The 16,134-nt window shown below is 57.0% G+C and overlaps 10 protein-coding genes across 11 annotated transcripts in view; 5 read left to right on the forward strand and 5 right to left on the reverse strand.

Moving 5' to 3' along the window:
• SDRG_10910 (hypothetical protein) overlaps positions 1-664 on the reverse strand; it is a gene marked incomplete at its 3' end in the record, with an annotated part of 1,246 nt that extends 582 nt beyond the window's left edge. The window contains exons 1-3 of the mRNA XM_008616926.1: positions 407-664; positions 208-358; positions 21-159 (exon numbers count right to left, since the gene is read on the reverse strand). Of these exons, the coding sequence (XP_008615148.1) occupies positions 21-159; positions 208-358; positions 407-641 (525 nt within the window). The 5' untranslated portion in view covers positions 642-664. The remainder of the gene's footprint in view (positions 1-20; positions 160-207; positions 359-406) is intronic.
• Positions 665-1,203: 539 nt separating this feature from the next.
• On the forward strand, positions 1,204-2,112 carry SDRG_10911 (hypothetical protein; the record flags this gene model as incomplete). The annotated part of the gene is made up of 4 exons (XM_008616927.1): positions 1,204-1,462; positions 1,508-1,572; positions 1,622-1,953; positions 2,019-2,112. 4 exons carry the CDS (start codon positions 1,204-1,206, stop codon positions 2,110-2,112), a joined length of 750 nt encoding a protein of 249 aa, XP_008615149.1.
• Positions 2,113-2,148: 36 nt separating this feature from the next.
• On the reverse strand, positions 2,149-3,313 carry SDRG_10912 (hypothetical protein; the record flags this gene model as incomplete). The annotated part of the gene is made up of 3 exons (XM_008616928.1): positions 2,149-2,881; positions 2,936-3,086; positions 3,136-3,313. 3 exons carry the CDS (start codon positions 3,311-3,313, stop codon positions 2,149-2,151), a joined length of 1,062 nt encoding a protein of 353 aa, XP_008615150.1.
• A 1,563-nt stretch (positions 3,314-4,876) lies between these two features.
• On the forward strand, positions 4,877-6,088 carry SDRG_10913 (hypothetical protein). The gene has a single exon (XM_008616929.1). The coding sequence runs from the start codon at positions 4,898-4,900 to the stop codon at positions 6,023-6,025; it is 1,128 nt and encodes a 375-aa protein (XP_008615151.1). The 5' UTR covers positions 4,877-4,897; the 3' UTR covers positions 6,026-6,088.
• A 26-nt stretch (positions 6,089-6,114) lies between these two features.
• Positions 6,115-7,154, reverse strand: SDRG_10914 (hypothetical protein). Its single transcript, XM_008616930.1, has 5 exons — positions 7,085-7,154; positions 6,877-6,999; positions 6,622-6,827; positions 6,418-6,565; positions 6,115-6,361 (listed from the first exon to the last, which is right to left on the reverse strand). Exons 1-5 carry the CDS (start codon positions 7,085-7,087, stop codon positions 6,287-6,289), a joined length of 555 nt encoding a protein of 184 aa, XP_008615152.1. The 5' UTR covers positions 7,088-7,154; the 3' UTR covers positions 6,115-6,286.
• A 126-nt stretch (positions 7,155-7,280) lies between these two features.
• Positions 7,281-8,465, forward strand: SDRG_10915 (hypothetical protein). Its single transcript, XM_008616931.1, has 3 exons — positions 7,281-7,433; positions 7,477-7,618; positions 7,663-8,465. Exons 1-3 carry the CDS (start codon positions 7,292-7,294, stop codon positions 8,405-8,407), a joined length of 1,029 nt encoding a protein of 342 aa, XP_008615153.1. The 5' UTR covers positions 7,281-7,291; the 3' UTR covers positions 8,408-8,465.
• A 129-nt stretch (positions 8,466-8,594) lies between these two features.
• On the forward strand, positions 8,595-10,180 carry SDRG_10916 (hypothetical protein). Its single transcript, XM_008616932.1, has 7 exons — positions 8,595-8,820; positions 8,864-8,983; positions 9,034-9,300; positions 9,346-9,460; positions 9,508-9,659; positions 9,707-9,931; positions 9,977-10,180. The coding sequence occupies exons 1-7, from the start codon at positions 8,665-8,667 to the stop codon at positions 10,163-10,165; spliced, it is 1,224 nt and encodes a 407-aa protein (XP_008615154.1). The 5' UTR covers positions 8,595-8,664; the 3' UTR covers positions 10,166-10,180.
• A 177-nt stretch (positions 10,181-10,357) lies between these two features.
• SDRG_10917 (hypothetical protein) lies at positions 10,358-12,143 on the forward strand. The gene is made up of 6 exons (XM_008616933.1): positions 10,358-10,459; positions 10,504-10,746; positions 10,788-10,968; positions 11,019-11,545; positions 11,592-11,685; positions 11,734-12,143. Exons 1-6 carry the CDS (start codon positions 10,388-10,390, stop codon positions 12,030-12,032), a joined length of 1,416 nt encoding a protein of 471 aa, XP_008615155.1. The 5' UTR covers positions 10,358-10,387; the 3' UTR covers positions 12,033-12,143.
• Positions 12,144-12,255: 112 nt separating this feature from the next.
• Positions 12,256-13,368, reverse strand: SDRG_10918 (hypothetical protein). Its single transcript, XM_008616934.1, has one exon. The coding sequence runs from the start codon at positions 13,312-13,314 to the stop codon at positions 12,361-12,363; it is 954 nt and encodes a 317-aa protein (XP_008615156.1). The 5' UTR covers positions 13,315-13,368; the 3' UTR covers positions 12,256-12,360.
• Positions 13,369-14,671: 1,303 nt separating this feature from the next.
• Positions 14,672-16,000, reverse strand: SDRG_10919. Of its 2 annotated transcripts, XM_008616935.1 has the most exons (7): positions 15,941-16,000; positions 15,596-15,891; positions 15,500-15,553; positions 15,313-15,453; positions 15,187-15,266; positions 14,956-15,138; positions 14,672-14,908 (listed from the first exon to the last, which is right to left on the reverse strand). In XM_008616935.1, the coding sequence occupies exons 2-7, from the start codon at positions 15,810-15,812 to the stop codon at positions 14,765-14,767; spliced, it is 819 nt and encodes a 272-aa protein (XP_008615157.1). In that variant the 5' UTR covers positions 15,813-15,891; positions 15,941-16,000; the 3' UTR covers positions 14,672-14,764. The 2 variants fall into 2 exon arrangements, with proteins under 2 accessions (XP_008615157.1, XP_008615158.1); XM_008616936.1 differs by lacking the exon at positions 15,941-16,000 and having other exon boundaries at positions 15,596-15,919.
• Positions 16,001-16,134: the final 134 nt, after the last annotated feature.

Consider the following 16,134-nt stretch of genomic DNA (forward strand, 5'->3'; position numbering starts at 1 on the left):
GGGCGGCAGTCAATGTCGACGTTGACGTCGTGGAAGGCGCGGAGCTTGCGCGCAATCTTGGTCGAGATGAGCGGGTCGCGGATGTCGGCGGCCGTGCACGTGGCGCCGTCGATCATGGTCTCGACGCGGCCATTGTCAAACTCGCCGAGGAGCCCGACTCTAAATGACATCACTTTGATGAGCGAGTACAAAGTACAGAAGCCATACCCGAGCTCGTAGCGCGCGAGCTGTTGGAAGACTTGCATCTCTTCGTTTCGCTCAAAGAAGCTGTCGGTGCCCGCGCCATAGACGCGGAGAAGCACTTTTGAGTTGACTGGTGTTGGCTTCGTGCACGTGAAGATGACGTTGGTCATGGCCCCTACGATAAATCATGCATACATAATCCAGCGTGGCGTAGGAGGAGTACCGCTGAGGTGCGTCAGCACGACATCCTTTGGTGCTGCCTGTTCCCAGCCTGGTACAATGGTGTTCAACGCCTTTGTGATGTTGGCGCGGAGCAGCTCGGGTTGGTCGAGGGCCGCGAGGTCGACTGTTAAGCGCTGGTCTGCTTCTGCAAGGGCTGCCTGCAAGCTTAGCCAGTTCGAGCCAAGATGACGTGGAGCGCGGAGAGCACGGCGCGCAACGGTGCGGGCAGCCAACATGACGGTGTCGTCTTGGGTTGAAGTCGACAAGTGCGACATAGACCATGCCTTTGGTATCGTGCGACATGGCCCGTCTACAGCGGCTAAAATCACGCAACCATCTCGGCGTTTTCTCGGATATGTCTCTTTTTCACTATTGGCAGCGCCGCCCAGTGCAACTGACAATTCCTGAAGGCCTTTGAAACCTCCAGCGGCCACCAAGAAGTCTGCGACGGGTCAAAGTCGCCACATTGGCTTGGTACTACGTATCTGTTCGTCAATAATCGCTGTGATGCAAAGCGTCGTTATAAATGCCGAGCACCCGTGGCGAACGCAGCTCCTCCATGAGCTCTAAGAAGCGTGCAAATAGCCTACGTCTGCAATGCTGTCCATTTCAAATCCCTGCAGAATTTGATTGGCCGAAGCGAGATGACACAGTTGGACGGCGCATTGTACGGTGGCGTTCCATTGGCTGAAACATGGGGATATTGTTGCATTTTCGTTCGAGACGTTTCATTTGATTGGCCATCAGGTGTTGACACAACACTGATTGGCCAAAATGGGGACCCACTGCATTCCGACAATGGCGACGATGCTCTCGCGCCGCCTGAGCCTCGCCCAGGCGCGCCAGCTCCTTGCGCCGCGCTTATCAAAGTCAGCAACGTCGACCTCTGGGCCAGCGCTTGCTCGCTTTCTGCACGCCGCGCCGCCGTCAAAAGAGAAGGCGAACAACCCGCATCAAGTCCTCACGCTGCCGAACGCGATCACGTTCACTCGGATTCTATCGACGCCGTACCTTGGCTACCTCATTGTCTCGGGCAGCTATCCTGCTGCCATTGGAGGTACGGAATTGCGTCTTCCTCGCGCATCATTTCACGCAAAACTAGTGCTTGGCGCGGCCGGATTCTCCGACTGGTTGGACGGGTACCTCGCCCGAAAGCTCGACCAAAAGGTGTACCTGCATGTGCATGGCCTTGGCAGAGATTCATTCACATGGCTAGACGATCGTGGGTACATTTCTCGACCCGCTCGCCGACAAGGTCATGGTCGGCACGCTCTGCGTGAGCATGGGCTACGCAGGTTTGCTGCCGCTCCCGCTTGTCGTTGTGATCTTTGGCCGGGACCTCCTGCTCATTGGCGGCACGCTCTACCATCGGTACCACACAAAGACAAACAGCTCGGCATTCTTCCAGACGGACGACCTCACGTCATTCGAAGTGAACCCGAGCAACCTCTCCAAGGCCAACACGGCCCTGCAGTTTGCCACGCTCGGCGGCGCGCTCCTCAACGCCGCGTTTCAAATGCCGGGCGACCTGGCCATGAATGTCATGTTGTACGTCTGCCACGTCATTTCCTTGTCCTTTGTGCGCACGATTCATCCCTCTTATGTGGTTGTAGTGGCTCAGTCGCTCTCTCGACGTTCGCCTCTGGCAGTATGTACCTGCGCGACTACCTCAACAAATCGGGCATGTTCCAGCATTTGAAAAAGTAACTTAACAATTTAGAGACCTGTTAAAGCGATCCCCTCCTATTCGACACGCAGCGTTGCTCGGGTCTGGAACGCCGCCCAGCGACACTTGGCGTACGCTTCAAAGTCAAAGTCGATCGTCGACTGCGTCGCCTGGATAAAGCCCCACAACGACCAAAACAGGTGCGTCGCCAGCGCATACGTGTTGGCTTCATTCCGCAGCGACTCCACGTCCGCCTCGGTCGGCGCGCCGTCCGCTTCCAAGTACGCGCGGCAGAACGCCCGCTGCTCGTCCACGCTCGGGTACGTCGCAAAGTCGCCGAGGTGCGGCGTCTCGCCGTGGTAGTTGTAGCACCACTCGCTAAAGTGGTTGCCGAGGTCGTACCCGCGCGGGTTGTAGTGGCTGTACTCGAAATCGATAAAGACCACGTCGTCCGTCTTGCTCGAGAGCATGATGTTGCCGTACTGCAGGTCGTTGTGGCAAAACACGATCGGCGACGGCACAGCCGCCAGCATCGTCTCGAGCGTCGCAATATCATGACCGAACGCGTCAAAGTCGACTGCGATCGTAGCGGAGGCAGCGACCTTGGACTTGGCGTCGCGGAAGAGTTTGTGGATGTTCTTGAGGATGCGTGGGCGGCAGTCAATGTCGACGTTGACGTCGTGGAAGGCGCGGAGCTTGCGCGCAATCTTGGTCGAGATGAGCGGGTCGCGGATGTCGGCGGCCGTGCACGTGGCGCCGTCGATCATTGTCTCGAAGCGACCGTTCCCGAATTCGCCGAGAAGCCCAACGCTATGCATGGTCCAAGTCGTTAATTGCATGCCAAGCGGCTCTAAATGGACGCACCCCATTTCGCGCTCCGAGAGCTGCTGGAAGACAAGGGTTTCCTCGCCGCGGGAGAAGAAGGCATCCGTGCCAGGGCCATAGACGCGCAGGAGGACCTTCTTGTTTGGCGGTGTTGGCTTCTCGCACGCAAAGATGACGTTGGTCATAGCACCTACCACGGCCCAATAAGTTTCTTATTGCTAGCCAATGTGATTTGATACCGCTCAAATGTGTGATGGCAATGTCGTCCAGCGCGACGTTGGCCCAGCCAGGGACCGTGGTGGCGAGGGCACCTGCGACCTGGCGGCGGAGACCTTCATTCTCGCGCTCAAAAGAGGCAGCTGCCTTCAAGTAGGAGGTGACGTTGAGGGTCGAGGGGGACGCGTCGCTCTTCGCCATGACTCGGTGACTGCGGCGACTTCTAAAGGAAAAGGCGATTGGAACCCAATTCGGGATCCTTCAAGAAAAATGGGAAAGGCGCGTTGAGATTGCACCAGTCAAATCGCGCCATTTCGATGGACCAATCAGCGCTTTCCACGTAGGCGAGTGGATACTACAGTGGCATCTAGCCGTCGCAAATGGCAGAGTCGTCCAATTGACAAAAAGAGGTACGCTGATCCACCGGTGTGTTTTCCGCGCTTTTCACCCACATTTTTCACATGCGTGGTAATTGTCGGCCGTCGCGCGCTCCCGCTTGTTGCCGTCTGTTGACGCCGAAGCGGCTTCGCCGTCGCCAGACCCTTGAACTAAGAGACCCAGAGAACACAGCCCAAAGAAGATCTCAAATATGTTCACCGATACTAGAGCATGATATGCCTGGCCGCGACCGTCTCTTACTGGGACCTGCACTGCTGCTTGTAGACACATTTAGCAACGACGTTTTGCCTAGCCGAACGCTGATTGCCTCCAATGGCGCTGGTCCCACAATCCACACCACGGAGTCGCGTCCTCCGCTTCCTTGCCGTTGTTCATAGAGCAATTCGGAATCGGGTTCTTTTTTCCCACGACGTGGGATTTAAACACTCGGTTTCTCACACGTTTCTCACCTGGCTCTGGACCAAATGCCAAAACAGATGGCACAAAACAAGATACCGTGGACAGCCTCAAGATTTGGGGTAGCATGGAGGCGGCCATCGAGACGCCGCGCGCGCCATTCATTCCATGCGAGTGTGTTTGCTGCACAGGTGATATAGAGGCAGCAGCAGCGCGGTGCAAGGCCATGCGAGGAGGTGGAGCATTGATGCCACCTTGGCATCCGTCGGCGGCAAGACGGTGTTCTCACGACGTGCAGCTGGGTGCCGGGTCTGCGTCGAGTCGACACTTGGGTTGAAGCGCCATCGTGGGTCGTGATTGACCGCTGAATATTTTGGCCAACGACACCCAGCGCTCACCGCCAGGGGCCACAACACCAATGGACCACTAGTCACTACTAGAGCGTGGTGGATAACGTAACGAATTATTGGCTCCAGAGAGCTCTCCAGAGCAGACGTTGCCCGCGGAAACAAGCAATTGGGAACTGTATCAAACGGCCAAAGGTCAAATTTTGCGTGAATGAACGTGGCATTAATCCCACACCTTGGGGATCGACGTCGTGTCTTGCGGCCGTCGGACGCTCGATCTGAGCCAGACACACGCATTTGTACACGGAGCACGATCGGCCATGGAATCCTGCCATGGTACGTGCACATACCACCACCCAACGGGTCGAGGTTTCGAGAATGCGCTGACGTCAGTACCGAAGAGACCTCTCCGCTTCGGAGGTTGAAGGTTGGAGGTTGGCGGTGCGGGTAACGACCGAGGCAACTGGCCAGAGCACGCATGTGCAGTAGCCAAAAGGCCATTGAACTGGAGTGTCTGGAGCGCTATCGTGCATTAAAGCAGCCCAATGGAGCGCCGACTTCAAGAAATCGTCCTGGACGACGTCGCAGCAGGTGGCCACGGCGTCCCACTCTCGGTCGGTCGCTCGACGAATCACAGCCAAGGATGGCCGAACCCAGCATTCTTTTTCTTTGGTCATTTCCGAATTTGCCTGGACCAGCACACATGGCCCCGAACACAACCCTCCGCGCCGACTCGAGCAACATCTCGATCGCGATGCACGTCGACATCCCGGACGCGCTCGACAACCAGCCGGAGCTCCTCCGCCGCGAGATCTCCAAGGCGCTCGGCTGCGTCGTCTCGGGCTGGGAGAACGTGTCGCCGGCCGACGTGACGATCCAACACCTCAGCGGCGCCATGACCAACGTCATCTTTGCGTGCGAGAAGAAGACCCAACACAACCGCAAGGTCCTCCTGCGCATCTACGGCACGGGCACCGACGCGTTCTTTGAGCGCAGCGAAGAGATGCACGTCTTCCAGCAGCTCTCGCAGTTTGACCTGGGCGTTGGCCTCCTCGGCGAGTTTGACAATGGCCGCGTCGAGACCATGATCGACGGCGCCACGTGCACGGCCGCCGACATCCGCGACCCGCTCATCTCGACCAAGATTGCGCGCAAGCTCCGCGCCTTCCACGACGTCAACGTCGACATTGACTGCCGCCCACGCATCCTCAAGAACATCCACAAACTCTTCCGCGACGCCAAGTCCAAGGTCGCTGCCTCCGCTACAATCGCAGTCGACTTTGACGCGTTCGCCCACGACATTGCGACGCTCGAGACGATGCTGGCGGCCGTGCCGTCGCCGATCGTGTTTTGCCACAACGACCTGCAGTACGGCAACATCATGCTCTCGAGCAAGACGGACGACGTGGTCTTTATCGATTTCGAGTACAGCCACTACAACCCGCGCGGGTACGACCTCGGCAACCACTTTAGCGAGTGGTGCTACAACTACCACGGCGAGACGCCGCACCTCGGCGACTTTGCGACGTACCCGAGCGTGGACGAGCAGCGGGCGTTCTGCCGCGCGTACTTGGAAGCGGACGGCGCGCCGACCGAGGCGGACGTGGAGTCACTGCGGAATGAAGCCAACACGTATGCGCTGGCGACGCACCTGTTTTGGTCGTTGTGGGGCTTTATCCAGGCGACGCAGTCGACGATCGACTTTGACTTTGAAGCGTACGCCAAGTGTCGCTGGGCGGCGTTCCACAGCCAGCGCCAGGCCACCGTCTAAGTCTCGGCATATGTGTGTATGTGGTATTGTCGACTAATATAAGCTATTTGAACTTTTCTACAAGTCTAGTTGTACAATTGTACATACATCTAACGTTAGGCGCAATAAGTTCGATCGTCTTAGAGGCCTTTGGGTCGAAGTAGGAGGCGTCAGGGTAGCTATCCACACATTTTGCTCGGCCACCACTCACTGCAACACAGGTATCACTTCATCGTGTTATCGTGGGCAGCATCGGCCTGTCCGACGCGCCAGAGCTGCAGATCACACGCTCGTTTGGCCGTTTTGCGTCAGTCGCATGATCGGGTGGCGCTCGAGCTGGTTCATCTCTTGAAGGATCTACATGGTGAAGGTCATGGCAAGTTGCACGTTTTAGGTTGTATCGGCTTGGGTACCTTGGCGGTGTTGTAGCGCAGCTCGTGGAATTGCTGCAGCGGCAGCTCTGTGACGCGGATCGTGCCATCCGTCAATCGGAAGCGGAGCACGACGGTCGGCTGCCAAATGGGCGCAATCGAGCTCGTTGCAACGGTAATATCGACTCGCCTGTACAGCACCGACGTCGTCTTCATATGCAGTACGGAGTCTCATACACCGCGTACCAGTCCAGTCGGTGCAGGTGCGCGATGGCCGCACCAGGCGTCCTGGCTTGCAGCTCTGTTGTGTGGCGCAAGATTGCAGCCACAAGCGGTGGAGGAAGGGACGCCTTAGCAATCGCGTCTGTCGCTCCCACTAGATCATCGGCGATCTCAGCCAGAAGCGCTCGCATGGCGGTCATTGGCGCGTCGCTTGGCGCGTTGTGTGGCAGCTATCGCGTCGCGCAATGAGCAACGATGGCTGTGCATCTAGCGACGCACCTCGTGAACGACCGACGTGAACGATGCTACAGCGTCCACCGCGGGGGTGGCGGCCAGCGCCGCCGCCACCTCATCGACTGCTCCTTGCAGGCCCATCGTCAATCGGATTTTGGATCGCACCACCTACGTTATATAGTGTTAGTTTGAAATTCGAGCTCGTGGAAAAGCCAAAGCCGGAAGCTCCGCATAAGGACCCTTGGTATTAAACCATAGCGAGCAAGGAGCGCGGGTCGACTCTTTGCCTGCTTTAGCGGAGTTGCGCAGTACGATCACGTGTGTACTCCACGTCGTCGTCCAAGCTCGCTTTGCCCTTCCGCTTGCGTCCGAAGCCTTAGGCTAGAGTCGGCGAAGCTTAGGCCTGGTTCAGATTCATCCAATCAAATGACGCGACGTCACATGCAAATACACGGAGACAATGCACCTTGAGATCACAGCAGCACGGATCGCGAGCCTCGCCCAGCCAGAGTCGAGCCTTCGGGATGACATCGTCAATGTTCTCCAGACGCTTGTGCCTGGGTGGGCGCAGGAGACTGCGATCTCCATCTCGCAGCTGCACGGTACGTCGCCGCTACCTTGCCGAGACTAGCTAGCCTCGTGTAGGCGGCCAATCCAACACGATGTTTGCCTGCTTGACGACCAATAGCTCGGTCGTCCTTCGCGTGTATGGCCACGGCCTCGATGCATTCTTGCACCGTGACGAAGAGATCTTTATCTACCGTGCGCTTTCCGAGCAGCATCTTGGGTACGGCAGCATCCACGTTTGGTGGCTAACGTTCACCACGATAGCCTCGGGCTCATCGGAACCTTTGAAAATGGACGCATTGAGACCTTTATTGCTGGCCGACCGCTGACTGCGGTGGATCTTCGAGCGCCGGCGATGTTCACCAAGGTCGCGCGCCGCTTCCGAGTCTTCCACGGTGTCGACATCGCGATCGACCGGGTGCCGCGGCTGCTCGATACGATTGACGAGTGGCTGCGTCTCGCACAGAACGTGGTGACGCCAACACCTGTGGACTTTGACGCGTGGACGCTCGGGTGGGCGCGCTTGCAGGCTCTCGTGCGGTCCGTGCCGTCGCCGATCGTGTTTTGCCACAACGACCTCAACTGCAGCAACATCATGCTGTCGAGCGAGACAAATGATGTGGTCTTTATTGACTTTGAGTACAGCCACTACAACCCGCGCGGCTTTGACATTGGCAACCACTTTGCCGAGTGGTGCTACTTTATGCACGGGCCGCCCGACGAAGTCGGCGACGTCGCCATGTACCCCAGCGAGGCGGACCAGCGGGCGTTCTGCGCCGCGTACTTGAAAAGCGCGGACGAAGCGGCGATTGAAGCTCTCCGACTTGAAGCCAATGTCTATGCACTGGCGGCGCATCTCTACTGGGCGACGTGGGCGATCGTGCAGTCGCCCAAGTCGTCGCCGGCCTTCGACTATTTTGCGTACGGCATTGGTCGCTGGGCCCTTTTTCAAGCCCAAGAAGAAGCTGTCACCGCGGCTGTGCATGCTTCCATGTCGACGCCACAATAAGCATTCGAGAAGACACGCCTAACTCATGCACTCGAATCGAATGAGATTCCCAGTCGGCAATAGCGTATACGAAGGCCACGTATATGAAGGCCATGAAGGCTCGCTTGGGCGAAGGGTTGGCCGTCGTATAAGCACACGATCGCATCCAGGAGGTCGAAGATTCTCAATGAGCAGGCGCGATCTAGAATACAAAAGTTGGATCTTTCGAGAGAGGCGTGCTTTGCCAAGCGTCCGAGGGCACCGAATCCGACGCTCGTATGGACGCGACAGACTTTGACATTGATGACGACGTCGAGATCGACCTCGAGAAGCTCCCGCCGGACGAGCGCGAGGCCATCATGTCTCGGGTGACGCCCGACGACAGCACGCCGGTGGACGCCTTCTCGCTCGGCCAAAACGACCTTCGGCGCGAGGTACGTAGCGGGGTGTCGACGAGAGCTGAGCCGTCGCCGGTAGCTCATTGACCGCGGGATTCAGCCCAAAGGCTTCTTCAACGACGACGCCGCGCGGCTCCAAGAAGAATTCAACTCGGAGCACAGCGCGGAGCGCGACTCGCGCATGAAGCAAAAGATTCAAGTGCATTTCCCTGTACGCGTGCGACTCGACTCTTCACGTACACGTTGTAGACGGCGGCGCGCAACTACCTGCGCGAAACCATCAAGCGCAAGCGGCAACAGCGCGAGACCGAGCTCAGCGAAGAGATCGCCGAGATCGCCAACAACCCCAAGCTCGAAGTCTGGCTGGACCTTGTCAAGGCCAATACAACGCCGATGGAAGCCCAATTTCGCGTCAACTCGGTCGCTACCCGCGCCCTCTCCAAAGTGTTGCCGTTCAATTTGAGTTTGCGCGCGCTCAATCTGAGCGGCAACCAGCTCGACGACATGGCTGGAAAAGTATGCAGATCCGAGTTTGTTTCGTGAATTTGACGTATCGAGTAGGCCATTGCAAACGTTTTGCGGCGCAACACATCTCTGCAAAAGCTTGAAGCCGAAAGCAACAACTTTGGCCCGATGACCATGAAGGAGCTTGCGGCGGCGCTCGCGGTGAACGAAGGTCCAGTGCCATTGCTAGCCGCGCGTAGATGCATCAATGATCGCTAGGTCTCACGTCCTTGAGCTTGGAGAGCAATCCACTGACGGCGGACGAGACCGACTTTTCGGGCATTGCTGCATTCGGCGCGATGCTCGCCAAAAATGCGACGCTGACGAGCGTGAACCTCTGGCGCACGCGCTTGGGCGTCGAGGGAGGCAAGGTATCTTATACGATTGCTTCGTGTGAAAGGGATCGACAGGACTGTAGGCGCTCGTGAAAGGCCTCTACAACAACAGCAGTGTTCTCTGCCTCGACGTTGGCAACAACAAGATTGCGCTCTCGGACGCCAACTTGATTTCCAAGCGCCTCACCGAAAACATTGACGCGGCCGACGTCGTCCAGCGCAAGCGCGGGCTCATGAAGAAAGGGCAAATGAACGCTGCGGAGCGTGAGCGCAAGCGCAACGAAGACCGCAAAAAGCAAGAAGAACATGTACGGTAAACGGTATCGGAGCCTGGGATTTAGCAGGTGCATTAGGAGCAATGGCTGGACGACCGCGCCAAGGAGCGGTCGAGTGACCGCGAAAGAATGGAGGCCGAACGCCAGCGCCAAGCGCGAGAAGACGACGACCGCATGCGCCAAATGGCGTGGCGAAAGCAAGCCGAGTTCCAAGCCAAGCTCGAGCTCGAGAAGAAGAAGAAGACCAAGGGGAAAAAGAAAAAGTAAATAATTGCTCAACAACCAAGCGAGGGTTGGTCAAGGACAGCTTTGCACGATGCCGCAAAGCCCACAACATGCAATTGCAAGATCCAAAAGCGCGCGATGCCATTGGTTAAAATGGTTGCCATCGGGGCCAATGGCAAGGCATCCGATTGGCGTTTGCTTGTATCCGGACAAGAAACGATCCAAAATGCCATCCGCAGATTCGCAATCCACGAGGACGACGAGATGGGCAAGTCCGGGAAGAAGCACCACGGGACGAGTCGCTTCGACGCCCACCATCGCCGGCGCCTGAGCGAGGTAGACACAAGCACATGGCTCCATGAGACTCATGCAGCCTTTAGGAAGGGAAGCGTCTCCTCCGCCATGCGTTCTCGCACGACGGCGATGAGGAAGACGTCCGGTCGGTCGAGGCAGTGAGCAACCTCACGAACCGTGACGCTGAAAGCTCCGAGTCGGAGCTCGACAGCTTTGACGAGTGGAAGGGCGGCCATGGCAAGTCCAAGGACGCCAAGGAGGCGCTTCATGACCTCGTCGAGGAGCTGGAAGAGAAGCGGGACGAGACGCGGATCGCAGCTCTCGAGAAGGTGCGAGCACCGAAATTGATGTGTACCCACACGACTCGTAGCTGAATGTATTGCTCTGTGCGTCGGCACTGACGCAAGAAGTGGGCGGTATCAAGTCGCGGCTCGTCACGGCCGCGTTGGCGTGCTTGAAGAAGCGGCATCCCGAGTCAGCCGTGCTCTGCTTGCGCTTCTTGGCCCTTGTATCGATCACGTTGGGTTCGGACGAAGAGGCTTACTACAACGGTGCGATTGTCATGGCCTTGTAAAGGCTGAAGCGTCATATCCTGCCCTAGGCGTGCTGCAGCCGCTTCGCCGGACGGTCACAGACAAGTGCGACACCGAGCTACGCGTCGAAGCAATCTACGCACTGAGCATTTCCGTGTTTATGTGCACGAACGAAGACCAGCCCAAGTGGGAGGTGCTGGAGCTCCTCGGGTCGATCCTCACGGGCCGCCACGTGGAGAAGGACGACAACGATAGCATTGGCAGCGACGACGACCAGCGCGACGAGAGCGACGACGGGCTCAACGACGACCCGACCTTCAAAGTGGCTGCCATCGAGTGTTGGGCCTTCTTGCTGAGCTGTTTCAACCCGTCGCAGATCGTGCCGATGATCTACGACCAAAGCTCGATCATCGCCGATCACATCGTGGCGCTGGTCGACATGGTGCAAGCGGGCGAAGACACAACGGTGCGCGCCATGGCCAGTGAGGCGCTAGCACTCGTTATCGAGTACAAGTACGCGATCGCGCAGTCGTCGTGGTCGTACGATCAAGAGTCGTCGTCCAGTCCCATCTCGGGGCTCATTCCCAAGATCCAGGTACGCACCTTCTTTGCAGTTCAATGACCTTGTTGCTGCGGTCTAGTCGTTCATGAAGGAGTCGGGCAAGACGATCGGAAAGAAGAACCGCAAGACGCAGCGCTCGACGTTCAAGGAGGTGCTCGAGACGCTGGAAACAGGTGCTTGTCTGCCTTTGAGACAAATGCTATAGCGCGTCGGGGGCGTAGGCGTCGGACCGCAGGAGCGAGACATGCACGTCGAGGACGAACTCATCGAAGTCAGCACGTGGTGCCGGCTCTTCCAGGCGGACGTGCTTCGTCGCGTGCTCGCGACAGGCTTCCAAGTGCATTTGATGCAGAACGATGTGTTGCGCGAGATCTTTCAAGTGCGTGGCCACGGCCAAGCCAAGTACAACATGATGTCGACGGCCGACAAGCGCGCGGGGCACAAGACAAAGGCGCGCAGCCTGCGGGCGTCGATCGCCATGCGCCGTCGCGCGCAAAACTCGTTTCTTTATACCGAGTAATGGCTCCAGACCCAAGGCGGTCGTTGCCTGTAGTACATTGTCTATCGTCGACTTCACAGAAGCCGGGCACATTACACGAGGTTGATCCAGCAACATGTTGGCTACAGCACCTCTATCCAGGAGTAATGATCCATGAGGTCGACGAGTCATGGATTTGGCCAAGGTCTAGTGCAGGCAGTGGCATCAAGGAAGCAAGCTCGGGTGTTATTCGACTGCGTGCAACTCTGTAGTCGAATGAGCAACTCACTTTTTCGTTATAATCGTGGGGCATGCAAAGGTATGGAGTATCTAGTCGTCTCGACAGTCATGCTCGAGACCGAGCGGAGAGTTAGACCTTGTGCTGCGGCGACGCTGGCGCAGGGCTAAACTCGGATTCGGGAAGGCGGTCGAGCGACTTGCTGCCGCGAATCGGGTTCTCCGCGACGTCCCAGAAGCGCCACCACGGTGCGCGGGGCGTGTCGGCGATCGCAAACGATGCTGGCGCCGACACTGCGTAAAATGCGATCGAGAGGAGGAGCACCTCGAGCACGCACGCGCTCCAGTACACCTCCAAGTGCGACGGCGTCCTCGCGTCCTCGTCAATATAAGTGTAGATGGTCCACTGCATGACCGAGAGCAGCAGCAGCGTCTTGACAACGATGAACTTGAGCTCGGCATGGAATGATGCAGGAAGCTCGACGCGGAGACGCCGCAGCGTTCGCACGACGGACATGACCGCGGCGATGAGGAAGAGGAGGTTGCCAACCGCAATGACGGTGCGAATCGCCTTGGTCGGATTCGACTCGGGGTGCAGAAGCGAGAGCGCGACGGCCATGCACGGGCGCGCCAGCACAAAGAGACAGAGAATGCGTCGGTAGACGTTGTAGTGTCGTTGCGCCGACGCCAAGGACGTACTACTCGCGTCGTCGGAGCCGTTGCTGGCAAACTGGGCAAACAAGCGCACGGCGTGCGTCGTGCCACCGACTTGAACGACGAGGAGCGCAAAGAACGAAAGGAGCACGATGCCTTCGAGGAGACCCGCGATAAAGTGGCCAACCGCTTCTTGGATCTCAGTCAGCGTTTCACTCCGATACACGATTTGCCATAGAAAGTTCAGAAAGTACGCGCCCCCCGTGATGAGAAACGTGAGCGCGAGGCGCAGCATAATGGTCTGCGAGTAGGCGTCGTGGCGCTGGCGGCGGTGACGCGCGACGTTCAGGCCAAAGACCGCGCCGATGAGCAGCAGCAGCGTCGTGTTGACGCCGAGAAGCACCGACGACTCGGTGGTCCACTCTGCTGCCATGAAACTACAATCTTTGCAACTGGAATAAAGATCGGCCGCCAAGGAGTCGGTCGCTTCCCAAAGGCAATATCAATTCCGACAGGCTCTGGCGCCCCATTGGCCAATTCCGGTGTACGATCGGGATCGGTTGGGGATAGGGCACAGCCGTTTTCAAAAATTTGCGATTTGCGCTCTGATCTGCGCTTGCGGTTAATTGCAATGTGCTTGGTACCAGTAATCAAAAGGGTCGAAGAAATATATTCTTCAAGCTATTCTTCACAGCATAAACAACCGGTGGAGCGGGCTACATTAACGCTATTCGTACACGAGCGCTCCGCCTCCTCGGCAGCTCCTCGGCAGCGCGACGAATTAAGAGGGCAAGTGCTTCTCTGGCCTCTTTCGTCCACGATCAACTGGCCCCCAATGTGATATGTCAACGCCGGCGGTCGCTGCGGCAATTGGTTAACTTGACTTTTGATTGTCAACGGCGGAGCTTCGTTTCCTGCAGTATTTCCCGCCATGAGTGGCGTAACTACAGCGCGAAACCGTTATTCTCTCAATTCAAATACCTCTCAGACTGGTTGTTTTTCGTATATTAAAGGATAAGGGTTTAACAAAGGCATTTGATTGGTGCATCCGGATACGATCCCGACCAGTCGTTTGGCAGCGAGGCCGCGTAGGATGATCAGTTTGCAATTTCCGCCATCTAGACAGTAGCAAGTCGTGCGCTCGTCCAACAACCCGCGGGATGTTCTTAGTCATCAAATGGGCATAGAACGCAGCACATAGCGAAGGCGTATGAGGTCGACAGGTGTGCTCGTGTACATCTTCCAACGCTCTGTAAAGGGCGGTTGACTCTGTATGCCACATATATATCGGAAGTCTAGTCTGCAGATTACACTCTGTGTTCAATCGTTCCCATGATTGTCTCCAATTTTTCAGTCTGCAAGAGCCACGGGACTATACTCACTGGCAGTCTCCTCCAATGAGGCAGCTGGTCTTTTTGTTCCTACATTCTACAATACATTGTGTCGTGCTACTCGAAGTGAGGAAACTCTTGATGTTGATCCCAGCGTGATTTAAACATTGACTACAATTCTCTGATCGATTCTACTACGACCGCTTCTCCTGAATTAGAAACTAGTTAGTCGCCACTCCGCAGATTACACTCTGTGTTCAATCCTGAAATGATTGTCTCCAATTTTTCAGTCTGCAACATTAACGCCTTGGGTCGTCATGGACGCTGCTACGGTCATCGTAGAAGATGTTCTCGGTCCTCCGCTACAATCTCATAAATCTATAATCGAATCTTCTCGTACTGATCAATAATCGATTTGCCCAATGCTCGATGTCCTCATACCAACATGACAACTCATCGGAGAAGGAAGAAACAACGAGCGACTACAGTCGTTATTATTTGTACTCTATTTGGACGCAATAGCGTTGATCATGTACAAAGCAGAGAGGGCGTCTATTCCAGCGCGAGAATAGTGTGGTAAAAGATGGTCATGAAGAGCCCCGAGAAGAGCGGCATCGAGAGGTTGTCATCGCAGCCGACGTTGAGGACTTCACCGATCGCGCCAGCGACGCCCGCCAAGCCCATCAAGAGCAGTTGCTGCGGCCACGTCAGTCTACGAGGCACCGAAGAAGAGAAGGACACACCTGAAACGCACTCAGGTCCGTGATCGCATCGTGCGTGGCGGTGGTGAGGAAGGCAAAGCTCGAAAGGAGGCACACGAGGAAGCAGCCAATGACGCCTGCCAGGGTCTTGCCGTTCCATAGCTTGGTCGAGTGTTGGCCCAGCGTGATGCCAAAGAAGGACGCGCAGGGATCACCGAGCGAGAGCTACCATCCGCTAGAAGATCTCATCGCCACCAGGCAATCGCAGCATACATGCAAAACGGCGAGCTGGGCAATGAACTTGGGGTACAACACGAAAGACAGCGCCGACCCCATGAGAAAGTAAAAGGCGCCTACGCGATCGCATTTAGCGATGGTCGCCTCGTGCAGTCGACGTACCAGGGAGGCGGTGGCCAACTTCGTGCTGGCGCAGGATCGGGCCAAAGATCTGCAGGTAGATCGCGTCGACAGCCTTGGACTGCTTGCGCATGAAGCTCACCAAGTAGAATGTCAAGGCGCAAATGGCCAAGACAACCGTGGCTACGGTCAAGGATTGAGCGGTTGCACAAGCGGCGATGCCGCAAACCTTCGAGGGCCGAGCCGTAAAAGGTCGCAATGACGATCATGACGCCTGTGCCCGCTACACACAGCGTTAGCATCCTTCATGCACTTGGTATCGCACCGTGTTGGACCTTGCGGCGCACGTGGAGCTCCTGCGTCGTGCGGACGTTGCTGTAGTTGGAGCGCTTCACGACGAGGAATTGGAGGGCCAGGATTGCGCTGATGAAGAAGACGATCGGGAGGCTGCTAGCGCCCATGTAGGTCGAGAGGGGCGTGAGGTAGAGCAGGCCCATGATCGCGCTCCAGGGCGCGAGGAACATGACGGCCGACTCGTGCATCGCTGCTTGCTCCACACGACGGACAGCGGCTACTTGAACTATCTTGGCATTTGTATACTCGATTTTCAAGGTTTACGCCCTAAATTCGGCATGCAGCACTCTTGCCGAATTTAAAACAGATCGCTGACCACAAGAGCTGCAACGTTGCACAAGTTGCGCTCGATCAGACGAGGGTTCCTGCACGGCACGTGCAAGCCACTCTGGGCTACTTGTTCGAGGATTGGATGTCCGCCACCACACGGCAGAGAGAATATGCCGCGACCAAGAGCAGATATGGGTGGCACATGCCGAAAATAAGAGGCGCAATGCACTTGCACTCAGT

This window comes from Saprolegnia diclina (genome assembly GCF_000281045.1).
Source record: "Saprolegnia diclina VS20 unplaced genomic scaffold supercont1.38, whole genome shotgun sequence".
NCBI lineage: Eukaryota > Oomycota > Saprolegniomycetes > Saprolegniales > Saprolegniaceae > Saprolegnia > Saprolegnia diclina.

Bases quoted from the DNA above. Each gene is read 5' to 3' on its own strand.
- SDRG_10913 (XM_008616929.1), top strand. From the start codon at position 4,898: ATGGCCGAACCCAGCATTCTTTTTCTTTGGTCATTTCCGAATTTGCCT.
- SDRG_10914 (XM_008616930.1), bottom strand. The intron at 6,828-6,876 runs GTGCGTCGCTAG...GCGACGCGATAG, and splicing joins TCACGTCGGTCGTTCACGAG to CTGCCACACAACGCGCCAAG. The intron at 6,566-6,621 runs GTACGCGGTGTA...GGTGCTGTACAG, and splicing joins CACCTGCACCGACTGGACTG to GCGAGTCGATATTACCGTTG.
- SDRG_10915 (XM_008616931.1), top strand. From the start codon at position 7,292: ATGCACCTTGAGATCACAGCAGCACGGATCGCGAGCCTCGCCCAGCCA. The intron at 7,434-7,476 runs GTACGTCGCCGC...AGCCTCGTGTAG, and splicing joins CTCCATCTCGCAGCTGCACG to GCGGCCAATCCAACACGATG. The intron at 7,619-7,662 runs GTACGGCAGCAT...TCACCACGATAG, and splicing joins CTTTCCGAGCAGCATCTTGG to CCTCGGGCTCATCGGAACCT.
- SDRG_10916 (XM_008616932.1), top strand. From the start codon at position 8,665: ATGGACGCGACAGACTTTGACATTGATGACGACGTCGAGATCGACCTC. The intron at 9,461-9,507 runs GTCCAGTGCCAT...AATGATCGCTAG, and splicing joins GGCGCTCGCGGTGAACGAAG to GTCTCACGTCCTTGAGCTTG. The intron at 9,932-9,976 runs GTACGGTAAACG...CAGGTGCATTAG, and splicing joins GCAAAAAGCAAGAAGAACAT to GAGCAATGGCTGGACGACCG.
- SDRG_10917 (XM_008616933.1), top strand. From the start codon at position 10,388: ATGGGCAAGTCCGGGAAGAAGCACCACGGGACGAGTCGCTTCGACGCC. The intron at 10,460-10,503 runs GTAGACACAAGC...TGCAGCCTTTAG, and splicing joins ATCGCCGGCGCCTGAGCGAG to GAAGGGAAGCGTCTCCTCCG. The intron at 11,546-11,591 runs GTACGCACCTTC...GCTGCGGTCTAG, and splicing joins GGCTCATTCCCAAGATCCAG to TCGTTCATGAAGGAGTCGGG.
- SDRG_10918 (XM_008616934.1), bottom strand. From the start codon at position 13,314: ATGGCAGCAGAGTGGACCACCGAGTCGTCGGTGCTTCTCGGCGTCAAC.
- SDRG_10919 (XM_008616935.1), bottom strand. From the start codon at position 15,812: ATGCACGAGTCGGCCGTCATGTTCCTCGCGCCCTGGAGCGCGATCATG. The intron at 15,554-15,595 runs GTGCGATACCAA...CGCTGTGTGTAG, and splicing joins GCGCCGCAAGGTCCAACACG to CGGGCACAGGCGTCATGATC. The intron at 15,139-15,186 runs GTATGCTGCGAT...AGCGGATGGTAG, and splicing joins CCCAGCTCGCCGTTTTGCAT to CTCTCGCTCGGTGATCCCTG.